Source organism: Dermatophagoides pteronyssinus, unplaced genomic scaffold (genome assembly GCF_027571235.1).
Source record: "Dermatophagoides pteronyssinus isolate colony J.1.1.1.1 unplaced genomic scaffold, Derpt_VIB-CSIC_2022.12 sq0022, whole genome shotgun sequence".
Lineage (NCBI taxonomy): Eukaryota > Metazoa > Arthropoda > Arachnida > Sarcoptiformes > Pyroglyphidae > Dermatophagoides > Dermatophagoides pteronyssinus.
This window is the reverse complement of record NW_027461546.1, coordinates 355295-374245: the sequence shown is the minus strand read 5'-3', so window position 1 is coordinate 374245 and position 18951 is coordinate 355295. Positions and strand designations below refer to the sequence as shown.

The 18951-nt window shown below is 28.3% G+C and overlaps 2 protein-coding genes across 6 annotated transcripts in view; one reads left to right on the top strand and one right to left on the bottom strand.

Moving 5' to 3' along the window:
• LOC113799773 (uncharacterized) overlaps nt 1-18951 on the top strand; it is a 52873-nt gene that overhangs the window by 26202 nt on the left and 7720 nt on the right. For 3 of the 5 annotated variants that reach the window (XM_075822958.1, XM_075822959.1, XM_075822960.1), the window contains one exon: nt 18295-18506. In XM_075822958.1, the coding sequence (XP_075679073.1) occupies nt 18295-18506 (212 nt within the window). Of the gene's footprint in view, nt 1-17954; nt 18127-18294; nt 18507-18951 lie in introns of those variants that run through there. The other 2 variants (XM_027350468.2, XM_027350466.2) reach the window with 2 other exon arrangements.
• On the bottom strand, nt 16288-17834 carry LOC142645772 (uncharacterized). The gene has a single exon (XM_075822961.1). The coding sequence runs from the start codon at nt 17733-17735 to the stop codon at nt 16563-16565; it is 1173 nt and encodes a 390-aa protein (XP_075679076.1). The 5' UTR covers nt 17736-17834; the 3' UTR covers nt 16288-16562.

The window sequence follows — 18951 nt, the reverse complement described above, 5'->3', positions numbered from 1 at the left end:
TAAACATCTTTTCATCATCATAATCCATATTTGACTTAATGATGATGATGATATACGTGCCTTTTTTTTTTGTTTGTTTGTTATTTTGGATAAAATTTTGAATTTGTCTAGGGCTAATGGCTAATGGCCTAAAACACGAGTTTTTTGATTTATTAGTGTTTTTCTTTTGGTGTGAAAAATTTGTTAATTTTTCGTTACTTGATGTTTTTTTTCAATTTGGCAAACTTGAAAAAAAACGCAAGATTTCTTTGTGGGAGGAATTTCGATAATTTCCTTTCCTTTCCTTTTTTTTTCTCGATTCACGCATCATTAGCATATTTTTTTCCAGTGAAATATTATCGATATAAAAAAAAAAATTAACCATCGAGTACTCTCATCCATTTTTCAATTCTTTTTTGCAATAAAAAAGTTGCTTCATTATTGTTCCACCACCATCATCATTCAGAATTTACTTCATATTTTTCCCCTCTCCATTCTCTCATTAGTTTTTTGGAATCGAGAAACTTTTCGTTGGTTAATCCTCCTACTTCTTCAAGAGAAAAAAAATAAAGATCCAAGTATGAACCTAAGTATGTGTATGGTGTGTTTGTGTATGACTGGATCTAAATGATGACCATCATCATCATCATTATCATCGATTTCAAAGCGAAAATATCGATATTCATTGTGTGTGTGCGTGAAGATTAATGACCAAAGAAGAATGGAAGAAACATTCAAAATGTTTATTTCGAATGGCGCCCACCACCAATAACTATTTCCATTTCATTTCTAATCGCATCATTTTTTTTATTTTCATTGAAATTATCTTTTTTGATTCTGTAGGTAATGTAGATTCTTTTTTTTCTCGAGATTCTTTGATTTGAATTTTTCATTCGCTTACCCCAATGCACAATAACCTTATGCAGTTATTTTAAAGTTTTTCTTTTCGAATGTAATGATGATGATAAGCTTTTTTTTGCTTGATTTCATTGTTATTATCGATTCCTTTTTTTTCAATTTGAAAAATCTTCTTTTTTTTCTGTTTCGTTTTCCACACATACAAAATCTCACCTCAAGAGAGATTCTCGTGCATAATGATAATGTGATTTCTGAGCATTGTTATTATCGATACGTAATGTTTTCTTTTATCGGATTTGAATTTTTCTTCTTCTTTTCTCATCAAACCAATTCTTGCCTTATTCCATCACCTTCAATTCAATATTGATTAAGCTCTTGATTACACAATCAAAAAAGAAATAACGGTAAAAAGAAGATTCAGGGAAAACAAAAAAGAAGTCATCATTAGCTTGAAAGTAGTTAGCTCTGGAAAAGAAGAAAAATCAGTTCAGCTAAGAAAGTTTTCTGTTTTTTTTTTCTGCTGACTATAGTGATTTACCCATATCGGTAGTACCGTAATGAGTATCATCATTGAATTTCAGAGTTTTTTTTTTGTTATCCCCACTTCATTTAGCAGGAAATTTATTGTGGTTTTTCTTTCACGGTTTCTTAGGCGGCGGTCCCACTTGTATAAACTAAAAAAACTAGTTTGCCGGATCATGCTTGCTTGATATGTTAAACTCGAAAGTTTGTCAAATCGCAAACTTTTCCCGTTTTCTACTTCCACAGTGCATTTTTCGGTTTAGTCTGTTTGTTAGTTTATACAAGTGGGACCGCCGCCTTAATGAAATCGATGATGATGATGATTGGGGAAAAAACTCAACGATTTTTCCAATGAAAATTGGAAATGGCCAAAAAAAAATTCTGGAATTTTTGAAATCGGAATTTATTCTTTTTGTTTTTACAGAATCCATATTCCACAATCTTTATAACATAATGTTTGTTCGGAGAACAGAAAAACACAATGTTTTTTTCGATATTCGAACGTGATTGATTTCCAATGAAACAACAACAACAAGAAAGTTTTGTGAATATTTTTTCTGGTTCTCCAGAATCACCAGAATCAAAGAATCAAAGAATCAAAGAATCAAAACAAAATACCAAAAAACCACAAATATCATTTGGCAAAAAACAAAACAAAACTTTCATGTTTTTTTTTTTTTGGTTTCTTGGTCAAGGCTCTAGGGAGAGAATTATTGGTTGGTTGTAAGTTGATTTTTGAAGAAATGAAAAAAAACATATTGAATAAAACATATTGCGCCAACAGACAAACAAATGGAATGGTTTTTTTCAGGCATTCGGAAGATATTTATTGAATTGAATTGAATGAGAGTTTTATTTTTTCTGGTAAAGTAAAGTGATATATTCGATAGATATAGACATTCAGATAATAAATGATAGATTAATCTACTTTGATCGTCGTCTTTTTCGTTCGTTTTGTTTTGGTGGTGGTTTAAGTTTGTTTCTGATAGAATCCCCTATCTATGTATTTATCGAGAGCTTTTTTTGGAACATATTTTTGGAACGTGTATGGAAGGAGAAAAAAGTTTTGTTTTGTTTTTTCGATTCGGGTCGTTCACATCTTTATTTTTGTTTTTGTTTGTTTGTGGAGTGTGTTTTTCAAAATCGGTATGAGGTCTTGATATTTATTGAATTTTTTGTTTTTTTTGTTTTTGTTTGAAAATGGTTTTTTCGAAAAATTTGAAAAAAAAATTTTTGATTATAATCAACCTAACCTCACTCAACTATGAATCACAGTAATAGTCATTGTCATCAACCTAACCTAACTATGAATCATAGTCATAGTCAAATGAACAGTCATATGGATTGATTGAAAATCGATTGATTTGGGCTGCCTTTAGCTCATATCATGAACGTTATAATTAAATTTCTTTTCACACATCTCGATGTTATTGTTGTTCGTTTCTCTACACTGCTAGAGAATATATGTTCCCGAAAAAAAAGAAGAATACCAGATTTTTTTTTTTGTTTTCATTTGGAAAATTTAATAATCTTCAACGTTGCTTCTTTTTGTTTCTCTATATTCTGGTTTTTGAAATTGACCACTTTTATTTTATCTTGAGGTTGGACTCATCCAATTTATCTGTGTGTGTGGTGTGTGTGTGCAATATTGTTTCTGGATCGATCCAGAAATTTATCTGATGTGTGTGTTCAATGTCAAAAGTCAAAAACCTTATGTCGAACGAACAACACACCGTTGTTGTCTCAGATAAATTTATTTGGTTTTTTTTTGCTTTTTGCTGTCTTTTTTTTGACCATAATTTACAATTTGTATTTCAATATGTGGAATTGTCCATTTTCTTTTGGAAATTCTGAATTCTGATTGTAACGAAACTTTTTTTCTTTTACATTTTGGTTAATTGTAACTGAATTTTCTTCTTTTTTTAACCAAAAATTAAATCAAATCAAAAAGGGGTTTTATTCTTCTTGGTTGTGGTAATTCGGTTTAATTGAATTGTTTGGTCAATAATAACGACAACAACAGAAAACAAAATCAATCAATGCTAATCAACTTTCAAATCAATAATTAATTCGAACCATACACACAGACAGAAAGGGAGAGAGATTGATTCTGTTTGATTTCTGTTTTCTTTTTTGATTCAAATTAACAATTTTCAATCAGTGATATTTGCTTGAACAACAACAGAATCAAGTTTTTGTTTTGTTTTGTTTCACTTTTATCGAAAACCAAACCAAGTAAAACAAATTACAAAGCAAAACAATTGAATGAATACATTTATCACTTATAAATCACTTATAATAATAATCATTATTCATTTTATTCACATGAATAATGATGTTTGATAATTTTTCCGTCTTTTGTTTCTTTCAAATGAATTATTGTTTGAACAATTTTTTCAAAAGAATATTCTTTATTCTTGATGAAAATTATAGTGTATAGACAGGGGGATTTTTGATGAATTTCGTTTTTCCTTTCGTTGCACACCTTCTCAGGTGATTTCGTTTTTTTCAAGCTTGAATCATTCTTTTCAAAAAAAATATTTCAAGTGTGTGTTTGATCGACAGGATGAAAAAAAAATTCTTGAAAAAATGTTTGTTTTTGGCAAACTTAAAATAATAATAGAAAATTCTCTTATTTTTTTCGGTTTGATTGATGGAAAAGACATCAATTTCATTTTTTTTCAAAATTGAAAACGAATTTTGAAAACTCATTGTCAATATGGATGATTATTAGATTAAAAGCAATTTTTTGTTTCAAAATATCCATTCAAATTGAAAAAAAACAACAACAACACTTTTGGCCATAAAACAACTTGAAAAAACAACAAAAAACAATTCAAAGTCAATTGGACAGAATATTCTCTCGAATTTTGTTTGTTTGTTTGGTTATCTTTGATGTTTTTTTTGTGGTGTTAAACCAAAAAAAGTGATGATGAATCGGTTTTTTTTCTCGCATATAACAAAAATGTATAGATGTACCACTTGTGTATATGTGTTTTTTTTCGTTAGTTGTTTTCAAATAAAATAAACATCTCAATTCAAACATACAACATATGTGGATCATTCTTTTCATTGTCGTTATCGTTGCTGTTATTGTTTTTTTTCTTTTCTTTCAAAGGGGCTGAATCAGCAGAAAACTCTACCGACCAACCAACCAAACAGAATAATAAATTCATTTCATTTTCAAAAAAAAAACAAAAATTCTTTGAAAAGTAATTTGATTCTTTATCCATCCAGAAAGCATCAGCTGCACATTGATGATAAATATCTGTCAATGGTGGTAGATGATCAAGATGATGATCATCGCATTTATCTGGATCATATTGTTTGTTTGTTTCCGGAGGATAATTTCCAATCGAAATTAATGAAATTAATCACAAAACACACACAGGATAAAATTGATTCTTGAAAATGTTTCTTTTTTGACTAAATTAAACTCTTTCTTGACTTTTTTTTTGAAATCTCTACATATAGTAGGTAGTAGTAGTTATGAAGTCGAGTGTATTAGTAAGAAGCAACTCTTTTTTTTTGGTAAAAAGACTCTTCTTCATTTCAAAATTGATCGATTTTCAATCTTGCCATTTTTGTTCTTCACATTCACATTCTCATTCTTATTTCATATCAAAATCAATCGATTAAGATGATGATGATGATAAGATTTAGAGATTTTTTTTTTGTTTAAGCACGAATGAATCCGGCTCTTCTGCTTTATTCTTTGGTTCTATTACAACAAAGAAAAGAATCCAAAAAAACAAGTAAAGTCAGCTTTCTTTCTTTATCTTATAGCCAGAAACAAAAACATAATAATAAAAAAACACCAAAAACACAATCGATAATTAATTTATTTAATTTATTATTACAATGATTTTCTTGTTTTCCTTGTTTTGTTCCGTTTGCTTTCTTTTTTCTTTTCTCCATTCATTCATTCATTCATTCATTTCATTTCATCTTATCGGATGAATGATATATCCTGGTCGATTTTCTTTTGTGTTTCTTTTTGTTTTCGTTCGTTGGTTGGTTTTTTTAAAAAGAAAACCGCGAGAAAAACACATCAATTATTTTATTTTCTCGGGGAAAAAAGCCACTACCAAAATAGAAATCAATGGCCAAATATGACCATTTTTTTTTGTCTATTGTCTTTTTTTGGTTTGGTTTTGGAACATTATTTTCTTGTTTTTGTAGTTTCTTGTTTTTGTTTCTCAATTCCGTTCATTTTTTGTTTTTCGGTTGTTGTCCATATTCTTTTCACTTTGTGGTTCCGTTTCATTTGATTCAAATGTTGTTTTTTTTGTTCACAAACGATTACACTAAAATCAATGATGATGATCATGATCATCCAAATCCATAAGATGAATGTATTTCGGGATTTATCGATAATGGTCATTCATTATCGAATTCGATTTTTTTTTGGTTGTTAGTTACTTCCACAAAAAATATTAGTAGTTGTTTTTGACCAATTTGTGGCCTTCTGTCAGCATATGTTGTTGCTGAAGAAAGTTATTTATATTTAGTAAAATAATATAGTCAACAAAAAAAAAAATGGTACCAAACCGGGAAACAGAAAAAAAAACATTGATCAATTTTTATGAGACAACTTGGTTAATGTTGTTGTTGTTGTTGTTGTTTTCGTGGTGGTGGTGGTTTTTGATATATCATCATAAATCATCAAACTTCAACAAGCTCCCAAACTGACTACTATATTATGCTTATTGATGTAGTTGATGATAACTCTGATAAAAAAAACTGAATAAAATATCGACAAAACGACAAAAAAAAAGTTTTAGGCGAAAAAATTGATGATCCAAACATAAATAAATAACCAGAAAACAGAATTCATATGAATCATTTTAACCCTTTCATTACCACAACTACGTCATCATAATCGATATTTTGTAAAATTAAATTAATTTTTATTGAATTAATTAAATTTGGTTAACCCCCCTCCAACCCAAAATTCGATCCATATTTTGTTTGTTTCAAACAATTTTTCTGTTTTTTGGTAAATCGTTATTTATCTTGGGTTTTTTATCTTGAAAGTTTGACATACATACACATTTAGATTTATTCATCATCATTATGTATCGGTTTTGTATTTCATTCAGTTTCTAGTCAGTTTTGTTATTGACTTGACTTGACAGAATCTTTCTTTATATTAATAGTTTTTCTGTTTTGGATAAAGAATTTCATGTCAAAAATGAATGGAATTTGATATGGTCGCTTACGCCGACTTGGCTGATGGATGGATGGATAAAATACTAAGAATAGCCGAATTGCGTTCAAGTCCATTGCGTTTGTTTTTAATTTCTTACCACAATCACCATCATCATCATCTTGATGATGATGGTGATGATAACAATTTCATTTCAAAGTAATTGTCGCGTGATGATGATGATGATTGTGGCAAATAGCATTATTACGAAGAAAAACAGAAACAAAAAATGTCAAATGAAATTCTTTTTTCAAAGTTTTTTTCACTTTCTTCAAATTTTTACTTGGAATTTAATTGTTTTTTTTCGGTTGCGTGTTTTACAATGAAATTCTTCTAATGAAAATTCTTTTTCATTTTTTTTTGTTGTTTTGGTCATTTTGAAACCAAAAAACATAGGATTTGTTTTGTTTCAATGTTTTCTCACTCACACAATAACACTAAACTAATTTAGGTTGCTTGTTAAACACACATATGTTTCATTGTTGAAAACAAAATGTTTCTTCTTGTTTCATTTCGTTTGGGCTACCTTAATTAATTTATAAAGATTATAATTTGGTCATTGAATGTAATGATTTTTGTCACACAAATAAGTGAAAATGGTCATTTTTTCCAAAGAAAATTATCATATATAAAGAAATCGTTCATTGAAGCATTCGTTGGCCATTGTCATTAGTGTGTGTTTCGCAAATACAATTAACCAATTTCGATAAAAATGTAATCGACCATCATCATCATCATAATCATAATCATCATTTGGATTCGGCTGTTGCACATTATGTCATGTTTGGTTGCTTTGATGATGGTGTCGGAATTTATTTCCTATTTTTTTTCACGGGTAATGATGATAAATAACGGGTACAATTCAAAATCGAAAAAAAATTGGAAATTCCGTTTTGTTTCAAGAATCTGACCAACAGAAAAAAAAATCCATTCGATCAAATATCGATCGTGGTGATTGAGAGAAATTCATAATTAATAATGGGTAATTTTTCTCTTTCTTCTTTCTCTGAACTTCTTTTGTTTTTTTTCTTTGATCATCATCATTTTTTTCAAATTTTTCTTGGTTTTTTGAAAAATCGAAAACAAACGACAACCAAGAAAGAGAAAAACTAGAACGAACAGCGAAAATCGATTTGTCAAATCCAACAGATTTTTTTTTGTTCCGAAAATCCTGGTCATCTTATCGTAAAGAAAGAATCCAGCAAAAACAAAAGAATTTCATATTTTTTCTCTTTTCTTTCCATTACACTGGCTCTACATTACGCACATAATCGAATCAACAAAAAAAAACTGGTACAGAGTGCGATGTTGATCGGCGCTATATGATGTAGTTTGGGTAGTAAGCCAGTTGGTAAGGGTGGCAAAAAAAAAAAAATAGGAAAATTATTGCCATTTGATGATGATGATTATGATGGCGTGACATTTTTTTTTCTCTTCTTCGTTTCATTCATTTACGTTTGCACACACACAATTTTCCATTATGACGCCATACACATTCCAGAAAAAAAAATTTCAATCTTAATTCTTTTCGTTGTTGTTTTTGTTGTTGTTCATTCATTTTTCTTCAAAAAGTAACTAAAGAATAAGAAGAAGAAGCGAAAACGAGAGAAAATGGTCATTAAGAAACGAATGAAAGAATGAAAGAAACACACTAATGTGTCTTATATATGGTGGCCATTAATTAATTGATTGATGAGGATTATTCTTTTGTTGTTGTTTTCGTTTGTTTCATTTTTCGTTGTTTTTTTTTCTTGATTCTTGATTCTTGATTTGCGTGTCACTTTTTTTCAAGATTTAAAAGTGGGAGAGAGAGAGAGAAAGATGTATGCGTTTTTTTCTGGTTGTTCACAAGAATTTTATAATTTGTTTCGTTTTCGTTCGTTCGTTTTTTCATTTTTTACTTTTTTTCTGACAAAATAAATTTCCAGGGTAATTTCCCTGGAAATTTTTCCTGGAAATTTTCTTGATATGTTTCTTAATTATAATGATAATAATAATGATTATTATTATTATTATTATTAAAAGTAAAATTAATTAATTAATTAAATAAATTAATTACTTGTTGTTAATGAATTAATTTAGTTGTAATTTTTTGGTGTTTTCAAACTTTTTTCTTATTTCACTTTACACAAATATTTGAACCAAGAAAAAGATGATTTTTTTTTCCTTATGATATTTGACCTAGTTGCAAGAATGAATAGAAAAGGAAAATGTTTCGAAGTCAAACGAAATAGCCAAGTTTTTTCATTCATCACTTTTTGATTTTGACAATACTTCATCTTTTTGGCTTGCTTGCTTGTTGGTTTGTTTGTTTTGTTTTGTTTTTGTTTATCATTTTTTCTGTTTCTGTTTTCGTTGATGCAATGACAATTTTTTTTTCTTCTTCTGTGTTTCTCATTATCATAATTTATTTATGTAATTCATATGATGATGAAGAAGCGAATATTTTTCGTTCGTTCGTTCATTTATTTATTCATTTGCTTTTAACGTTGGTTAGAGTCGCTTCATCTTTTCTTATTCGTGGTTTTCGCTGATGCTGATCGATTCTCAATCGCGTTACCACATACACAGAAGAATATTCTTACTTTACTTTACTTTATTTCATTCAATTTTACTTACACATCATCATCATCAACTTGGGATTTCTACAATATTTAGAGAGAGCTTTCTGTTTTGAAAAAACTGAGAAAAAATATTGGAAGAGAAAAAGGAAACCACAGAATCTAAGAATCTATGATGATGATGATGATGACGTCTTATTTTTCTTTTTCTTGTTCCAATTTCTTTAATCCATTCAACAAAAAGAAAAAAACATTTGAATTTTTCATCATTTTGGATTTTTTTCTTCGGAAATGGAATGGAGTGAAGAAAATGATGATGATGATCGAGTTGAGAATTGAGAAAAAAATAGGAAAAAACAGCAACAACAACAACAACAATCCTTCAGGGCCTTTTTTCCCCTTCCATCCTCCCTCCTCTTCCTCTTACACCCCCTCCGATTCTCTAACTGATGATATGACCCCGGAATGCGATTTTTGTGTTGCAAATTTTTTTTTTCACATTCTGAAAATCTAATTTTCGATCATCGATTTCGATTTGGATTCAGAATCGATTCGATTCGATCGAATCGAATTTTTCGATTCCATCATTGATGATGTGACGAGATTTTTTTTTTTTTTTTTGTTCATCTTGATCTCTATATCGTTTATCGCATTCGATTTTTGTTGTTGTTGTTGACATACTTATTCGATATTATCGATTATTCCGATACTATCGATATCTTTAAGGGTTTCTTCTTGGCTAAAAAAATAATCGATTGTTTTCAATGGGTTTTTTTTTCGTTTGTTTTGTTTCTATTTCGACACAGACAGATCTTCAAACTTGTCATTTTTTTTTTTTTTTGAAAGTAATTTACATCAAACAAACAGAATGTGTTTGGTTACGTAACCACAACATCATCATCATAGACAGAAAACTTGCTACTCAGAAAAAAGTTTTTAAAATAAAGATCCCATTTTGGAAATTCCAAATTTTTTTTTTTGATTTATGATCTCGATTTTTGAGTTTTAAGTTTTCAAAAACTTAAAAAGTTGATTTTTTTCGTTTTTGTTTCAATTCAATCATCACCGTTAGGGTTGTTGGCCAAGGACTTGTCAATCGGATTTGTTTGTCAATTCTGGATCCGAATATGAAATTCTTTTTCCGGAAATTTTCCGGAAAATTCTTTCCAAATTGAATTTGGACAGATAAAAAAACTGAAAATTTTTTCTTTATAGTTTTTTTCCCACGCGACCGTCATCGTTTTTTCAAAAAAAAAAAAATTTAAATGTTTTTTTTTTTGGCTGGAAGCTGAATGGTTGAATTTCTTTAACCCATAATCTTCTTTTTTCCCTTTTCGATCATCTCCATTTTGAATTCAAATTGCACAAAAAAAAAACTTTTCAATTCTTTATTGATCACTATCGAAGAAATCAACAAAACAAAACAAAGAATCCAAAAAAGACCGTGATATTTTGATTTTGATTGCTTTTTTCGTTTGTTTTTCGTGATTTTTTTTTTATTTGCAAAATTCTTTGGGTCTCCCCGAAAAAAAAACATTAACCAGAAAATAGAGAAAAACGCATCGATATTTTCCGAAAACATTCGTGCTTCATTTCATTTCTTCAATTCAATCATCAATTGAAAATTGAAAAAAAATTCTTTATGACTTTTACCAAAAAAAAATATCATTGATATCTGTGTGCTTCACATATTGATCATCCGATCTGATTCTATCTATTTTATCGATGATGATTGCTGTTTTCCCTTCTTCTTCATCGTCATCGACAATGATGATAATGTTTCCGTTTTTTCAATTGATTTTTTTTATTGATCACGGAGGTCAATTCAATCGTTTTGTTGTTGTTGTTGTTGATTTGTGATTCATGCAATGATTTAAATCAGTGAATCAGTGAATTCAACAACAAAATATTCAAATTCAAAAATTGAATCATTCAAATTTTCGTTTTTTTTTCTTTCAAATTCTGTTGTTGTTTTTGGAAATTGATTTTTAATTTTTTTTATTTCTGGAAAATTTCCCGTACGTTATATGTGTGACTGCCATATTTCAAAATCATAATCATCAGGATAATGATGACAGCTGAATCTATTTTAATACAGAGAAATGAAAGGAAACTGGATGGATACTTTTCTTTGTACCCTTGTTCAAAAAAAAAGACTGACAAACAGAATTTTTTTCCAACGTCAAAAAACCTTATATACAAACGAGAAAGTACAAGCAAAAAAATTGAACAAAACCGAACAGAAAAAAAGACACATTTAGAGCAAAGATGGCCAAAAGAATTGTAGGTTTTCTTTTGCTTTTCATTTGAAACACACACAAAAAAAATGAAAATGGAAAAAAATTAATGCAAGTCACGCAAATTTTCAAGTTTTTTTCCTTCTTAGATTGTTGTCTTTGTTGTTCAATGAAGAGAGAGAGAGAGAGAGAGAGAGAGAGAGAGAGAGAGAGAGAGCAACATGGACCTAAAATAAATGTGATCATCATTGTGTTAGCAAACAACAACAATCGAAAAAAATCGTTGTAAGACGCCCGTATGGCGCCCAACAACCAAAAAAAACCAAAACAATACAATACAATGATGGTAAAGATCATTCAATCATTGTGTAAACTGGAAAAAAAATATATCAAAGAATTTTCATTTTTTATTATGCCTGTTGTTTGTCTTGAAAAAAATGATCGTTTGGCTAAAAAGAATCGATTTTTTTTTTTACTTGTTTCATTTCAATTCTTCTCTCCTCCAGCATGATGATTATATTTGTTTCGTTTTTCTTCGAGAGAGAAATAATTTTGTCATCTGGTTTTATTGTTTTTTATTTCTCCGTTTGATTCGGCTGTTTGTTTCGAAAGTTTTTTTCAAAAAAAAAAAAAAAAAAAAAATTATCACTTTTTTTTTATTCCGGGTTGTCAAAAATTTTTTTCAATGAGAAAAAAACTTTCCACAGAAATTGATCCATTGAGATTCTTTGAAATGTTTTTTTTGTTTCGCTTTTTTTTGAAAAGCCAAACAAACAAACAGAAAAATTATTAAATTCTTTTTTCAATTAATCTTTGATCATCATAATGAAAAATGAAAACTTTTCGATTGCTTTCTCTATTGGGATTTTTCTTTTTTTGGTTGTTCGTTCGGAAAAAAGTTTCGCTTTCGTTGTTGTTGTTATTGACTTTCAATTAATTAATACAATAATTTTCCTATTCATTGATTGTTTATTCTCTCTTTTAAAAGTTATAAATGTGGATTAATAAAAGTGTGATTCTCGTTATTATTATCATAAGCATTTCAAGGAGAAAAGAAAGAATCCACCACCACCATTCAATCGGCTTCGATATTTGTCAATTATTGAATAGGATCATTGAAGAAAAATCCAAATCAAAAAAAAATCAATACAATTTTTGGCAAACTTTTTCTTTTCTTCTTTTCTTTGTTTTCTCGACTTTTGAATTTGAAAGTTTTTTGTTTCCATTTTTTGGATTTTGGCGATGCTATTTGGAGTTTGTGTTTTGAATTCACTGGAATTGAATTGAATGAATAATTCACACCTCTATTTGGGCATACTTGTGAATATTTACCGAAAGTGATAATAATAATAATTCTACCGAAAGAAAGAAAGAAAGACGAATAAAAAGATAATGGATCTTCTTCATCACTCTCACTCTCTCTCTCAGGATAGAAAATTATTCCAAACATATTTTATCATCTGGATACGGTATTTTTTTTTCTCGTGTAATTCTCGATCAACGACAAACAACAACAAAACAGAAAAAATTGTCGCATTTGTTGTTTAGGGACCGAACGAACTAAACGAACGAACGAAAGTCTATTTAAATTAATAATTTATCTTTTTTGGCTGGATTTTGTTCAGTTTTGCTTCGTTCCTTCATTCACCGATCATCATCATCACGAAAATAAAAAACATTATTACGATTTCTGAATGGAAAAGAAAAGAAAAACAAAATGTTTTTTCTTTTTTTCGATTTGTGTTTTTCGATTTCGATTCGATTCGAATCTCATTAAATTCATATATATCTGATGATTTTTTTCTACAGGTTTTTTTGCTGCTGCTACTGTTTGGTTTTTCTCAATGTTTGCAAACCAAAAACCATAGTGATCATTATTGACTGAAAATGAATATATAAAAAAGAAGCAACCAGCAACTATTGATCAATTATTCATCAATAAATTATCGAATCGAATACATTTTTGTGTTTGGTTTTGTTTTCTATCATCATAGAATGGCTTCCATATTTTTTTCTGTTACATTGTACATTGAAAATTAATTGCTACACTAATAGTTTTGTTACCTGTGAATATATTTTATTCATTGCATAATGATGATGATGATGAAAATCATTAACTTTCAAATTGTCTTTTTCTCTCTCTACATATATTATATATTGAATCAATCTCATCATCATTGTGGGCCTGTCACACAGAAATTTGTCATAACGAAAATTCATTTCAAGCTATACAGTTTCGATTCTGTTGATTAAGTTGTCTTTTCATTATTGTTTTTAATTAATACATGTCTTTTTCATCAATGTCTTTCAAGTTTTTTTTTTCATTTGATTTTGATTTTAACACTTTATAATCATTAGGGTTGTAATTTAATTTGCTGCCGATTTTTTTTTGTGTGTGATTGAAGTTTTTTTTCAACCCGATAAGATTCTGCATCTAAATTCTTTGATTTTATTCAACGAAAAAAATTCCACAAGTCAAAAAAAAAAATGATATATTTCGGAAACATTTCTCTCTTTCAATATTTATTCCAGCAGAATAAATCAAAATATGAACCAAAAAAATGACAATAAATTCTGGCTGCCATAAAAAACTGGTTCAAAAAAAAAAAAAAATGAAATGATAATGATGCTTTAGAAGAAAGCAAAATAAGGTGACAAGCTTTGTAAAAAAAAGATTGTCTCTTCTTAAATAAGCGATACTTGGAAATATGGATGCTTCTTATATTTATTTTCGTTTATATTCACCGATAATATTGATGATGATGATGATGGGCGCTTAATTTGGCTCGATTTTGTCATCATCGTTGTTGTTGTTGTTGTTGATCGATTACATTGTTGATCGGAATTTTCTCGCTTTCAACACTTCACTTCTTTCCGTCTTACGATTCTTTTTTCTCTTCGCTTTTTCAATGAGAAAAAATGTGTTCAGAAACAATGTTCTCATGTTTCTACTATAAATTTTTGTATTTAGTCTTTCTCTGTTCTCCTTATAATAATGATGAAATGACTATAATAATAATAACAAAGAATGATTGCCATCATCATCATCATCATCATCATCATTGAGATGATGATGATGATCACGTTGATGTGATTATATAACAGTTTTTTTTCTTTCGTTTTTCTTTGATTGGCCTTCTTATTATATATGTGTAAGTGAGTGTTAAATAAGTGTGAAACAAAAGACATGTTCAAGAGAGAGAGAGAGAGGATGGCGCCATAAAAAGATAATTTTCGTAAGGATTTTTTCTTTCTTTCGTTTTGGGTTCCGGATTCATCAATTCATCAATGTGTACCATTCTTGTATCAATCAAATTCAAACAAAAACGAAATCAAAATTATCGTTAATGAGAAATGATCACCCAGCATCGTGGCTATCATCATGGACCAATTTTGAAACGAAGAGGAAGAATTCAAAACATGGACAATTTTTTTTTGGTTGACATAATGATGATGAATCGCTTCCATTGCCTTGAAATTATTCTGTGTGTGTATGCGATAATCACATTCTATCAAATACTTTGAAAATAAAATGAATATTCTTTCATCATCTGAACTGTTTTTTGTTTCCAATTTATTTTTGTTTCGTTATAAGAAAGAAAGAAAATTTGAGCAAAACTAAGCAAAAAAAGGAAAATCTTAATTTGTTTTGTCTTTTGCTGCTGCTGCTGCTGTTGCTAAATCCCATGATAAAATTGCTTGTTTTTTTTCTGGATTGAATTCTTTATGAAACAACAAACAAAAGCGAAAAACAAAAAACAAACAAAAATAATGTTATCCATCTGCCTGTGAAATTAACAACTCTTTCGTTTTGTTTTTGTTTTGCCAAAAGTCATCATCATTTTTTCCTATATTCATTACCATTGTTTTTGTAAACAAAAACGTTCCAAATGTATTTTTCATTTGTTTTTTTGCTTTGCACAACAACCAAAAACAACAAAACCCCGTAATAATTACCATTCCGAAATTCTGTTTGAAAAAAAATTCTCTAAATTCTTCTTCGTTTCTGGTTTTTCATTAGAATTTGTTTTTCGTTGTTTTGTTTTGTTGGTCGGCTTTTCAAAGAAAAAAAGAGTTAAAACACGTCGTCGTTTGTTGTTTCCGTGAATCACGTTTGTTCATTAACTCTTTTTTTCCTTTTCATTCTGAAAAAAACGGTTTTTCCACATACGGTTTTTTGTCTTTGTCCGAATTCAAAATTATCATTATCATTAGCATCATCATTTATCCATTGACTGCTGCTCGCTGCCTGATGATCATAGCCATTATCATCGTCATTAGAAGAAGAAGATCATTTTGTTATTTTTTACTTTTACTTTTACTTATTCATTGTCTTTGTGTGTTTGTGATTTATATTCAAAAAAAAAAGTTTCAAGTTTTTAAAACAAAATTTTTAAATATCATTATTTCACACATCTGAGTAAATGGATAATGATGATAATGTTTTAATGATGAAATATACAGGATGTCTATGGAACACAACAAAAATGTGTAACAAACAACAAACAAACAACAAGATGTTCAATGTCTATCAAAATTTACGATTTTTTTTGAGGTCACGAATCATCATCATTATCATCATTATCATTAGTATCATTATCAATCGGAATAGTGAAAAAAAATAACATCTATAGAAATCATTCATTTGATGATGATGATAAAAGTCGTTAAAAATCATTATCACCATCATCCATCAATGAATGAATGAATGTTTCATTCATTCATGGATTGAATTGTATTACAGATTCTATGTTGTTTATTACTATCATCACTGAATAGGTACCCAAAGAATATTCTTCTTTTTTTTCATTGAAACTGATAACAATGACCCCATAACGATAATGATAAATTTACAACGAAATTTCTTTTCATTGTTGTTATCGTTATTGTTGCTTGGAAATCATCCTAAAATACCAATGTGTAAAATATGAATTGAAAAATTTTTATTTATTATTAACATTAAGTTATACACAGACACACAACAGACATATAAGTATTTTTTTTCATATATAAAAATATCATCTGAAAACATATATATATAAAGGATACCCAGGCGATCTGAAATGATCATCACCCGAAATACAACAACAACAATGATGATGATGTGATGCACTATGACAATTGGAACAATATTGGACAAAAGAATGTTGTGAAGAACAATGAAAGAAAAGAAAGAATTTTTATATATTTGGCAATTCATAATGATGATGATAAAGATGATGATAATCTTGATTCTTGATCTTTATTATTATTATTATGATTGGATTCTTTGTTCTTATCATCATCATCAGGATATGTTGTTTTCATTATTGCTGATGTAGATGGCTGTTGTTGTATTGAATTTATCCTGTTTGTTGTTGTTGTTACGTCATCATCATTATCAGATTGTTGTTGTTGTTGTTGTTGTAAATATGGATGATGACGACATCCAATAATACTGATTATTAAAATTATTAAGATAATTATAATGAATATTATTAATTGTAATTGTATTCGATCATCATTGATTATGATTAACATTTGATCTTGTTGTTGTTGTTGTTCGTGTTGTTGTTCTTCATCATCGATTATACCGGTTTTTGATGATGATGGTAATGGTATTGGTAATCTGGTACGACCAAATCGATTTGTTAATTCCATTGATAATTTGATTGTTGTTTTATTTTGATGATGATGGTAATAATAATGTTTAATATGAAAATTATTTACCAGTAAAATAATCTTACAATTTTGATTCTGACTACAATCATTTAGTAAATGTATTGGCCGTATTAGATATGTTTGACAATGTTGATGGATTTTATTTATTAGACAAACAATAATACTTTGTGATTGAATAGGTGTATGTGATAAAACATTCAATGAGATAATCTTATTATTATTGTCATTGTCATTGTCATTGTCGATGTCGTTTTCGATGTTTATTTTTGGCCTACCAGTTAATTCAAATCGGTGATTATTACATTGATAATAACCATAATCATCCAAGGTAATATTATTTATTGTCAATATTGTCTTTGTAATCGATACATTTTGATGATTATAATGATGATTGACATTTGACATTGTTGTTGTTGTTGTTGTTGATAATTTAAATTTTTGATTGAAAAAATTTCCAATCAATTTTATTCGATTTGGATGATAACATATTAGTGGTGGTGGTTGTTCATCATCATTCGATAAATATGTGAATATTATTGAAATATTTTGTTGATATGGTCCATAAATTGTTTGTTTATCGATTAGAAATTCTGGATTTTTTGGTATAAATTCTATTAATGATTGATTTAGTATTGGTAAAGAATTAACATTCATAATACTGATGATGATCGGAATGATGATGAAAAAATTTAAATTTAAAAATGTCATTTTTTAAAAAGATGAAAAATTAATGATGTTTGATTGGAAAAAGCAACAAACAAGACAAACAATTTTTCCAATCATCAGGGATTAAATCTTACGTTATTTATGAATTTTTATTTGAAATTTGAAAATGATGATGATGAAAAACAAGAAGCTGAACAAATCTGATTTGGCCAATTATCAAAATAAAAAACCTTTGAGTAATAATGATGATAAGAAAATTTTTTTTCCAATATAAATTCATTTTGTAAAGGAAAAAAATGACGATAAAAAGTTTGTTTTTTTCATGTCTTTTTTTGGTTATTAATAATTAATTTTAGCTATGAAAAAAATAGATAAATAATGACAAAAATCTTATGTTTTTGGGAAACTTTTTGGAATTTCTCCAAATCCAAAAGTAACTGGAAAAAGATACCGAGAGAAATAGATAGATTCTGTTTTGTTCTGTTTTTGTTCTAATTAATCATCATCATTATCGATTGATTGATTGATTTTTTTCTCTGTGAAACTTGACTAATCAAAACAAATTTTTTTTCTCTTTTCTCTTTTTTTCCATACAAAACAGATGTAAATGCAATAAGATCATTACGTATAATGGCACCTGATTATATATTTTATCGTGATCCAATGTGGCTCAATTGTTCAATGATTGATCTTGATTATAATCAAATTTATTCAATAAAATGGTTTAAAGATAATCAAGAAATGTATCGTTTTATAACGGCTGATGAATTAACACCACGTACATTTTATGATACAACCGGTATTGTTATCGATGTAAGTATATTAAGTTTGTTATTCCGATCTTATTGTTGTTTGATTTTAACGAAAATTGTTTATTCTCTCTTTCTCTAATCAAACTGATTATCATGAATAGACCATGTAAGGGGATGGGGAAAAACACACAATGAAGAATATTCTCGTTTTTTTTTTCTTTTGATTTGAAATTTAATTGCATTGTGCATGCATGCATACCAGATACAAAGAATTTTATTTTTTAAAAAATCACATAGAATTTTCGCTACTGTGTACTTTATTGTGCAAATGCATTTCGTGATTTTGTTTGCTTGTTTGTTTGTTTCATTCACGACATTCAAAAAAAGTCAATTAGTCGATTTATTTGTTGTTGTTGTAACAAATTTCAATTTGCAACAACAACAACAAAAAGTTTATTTTTTTTTACTTTTTAAAGTTGCAATTTTTTTTGTTTTCAAAAGTAAAA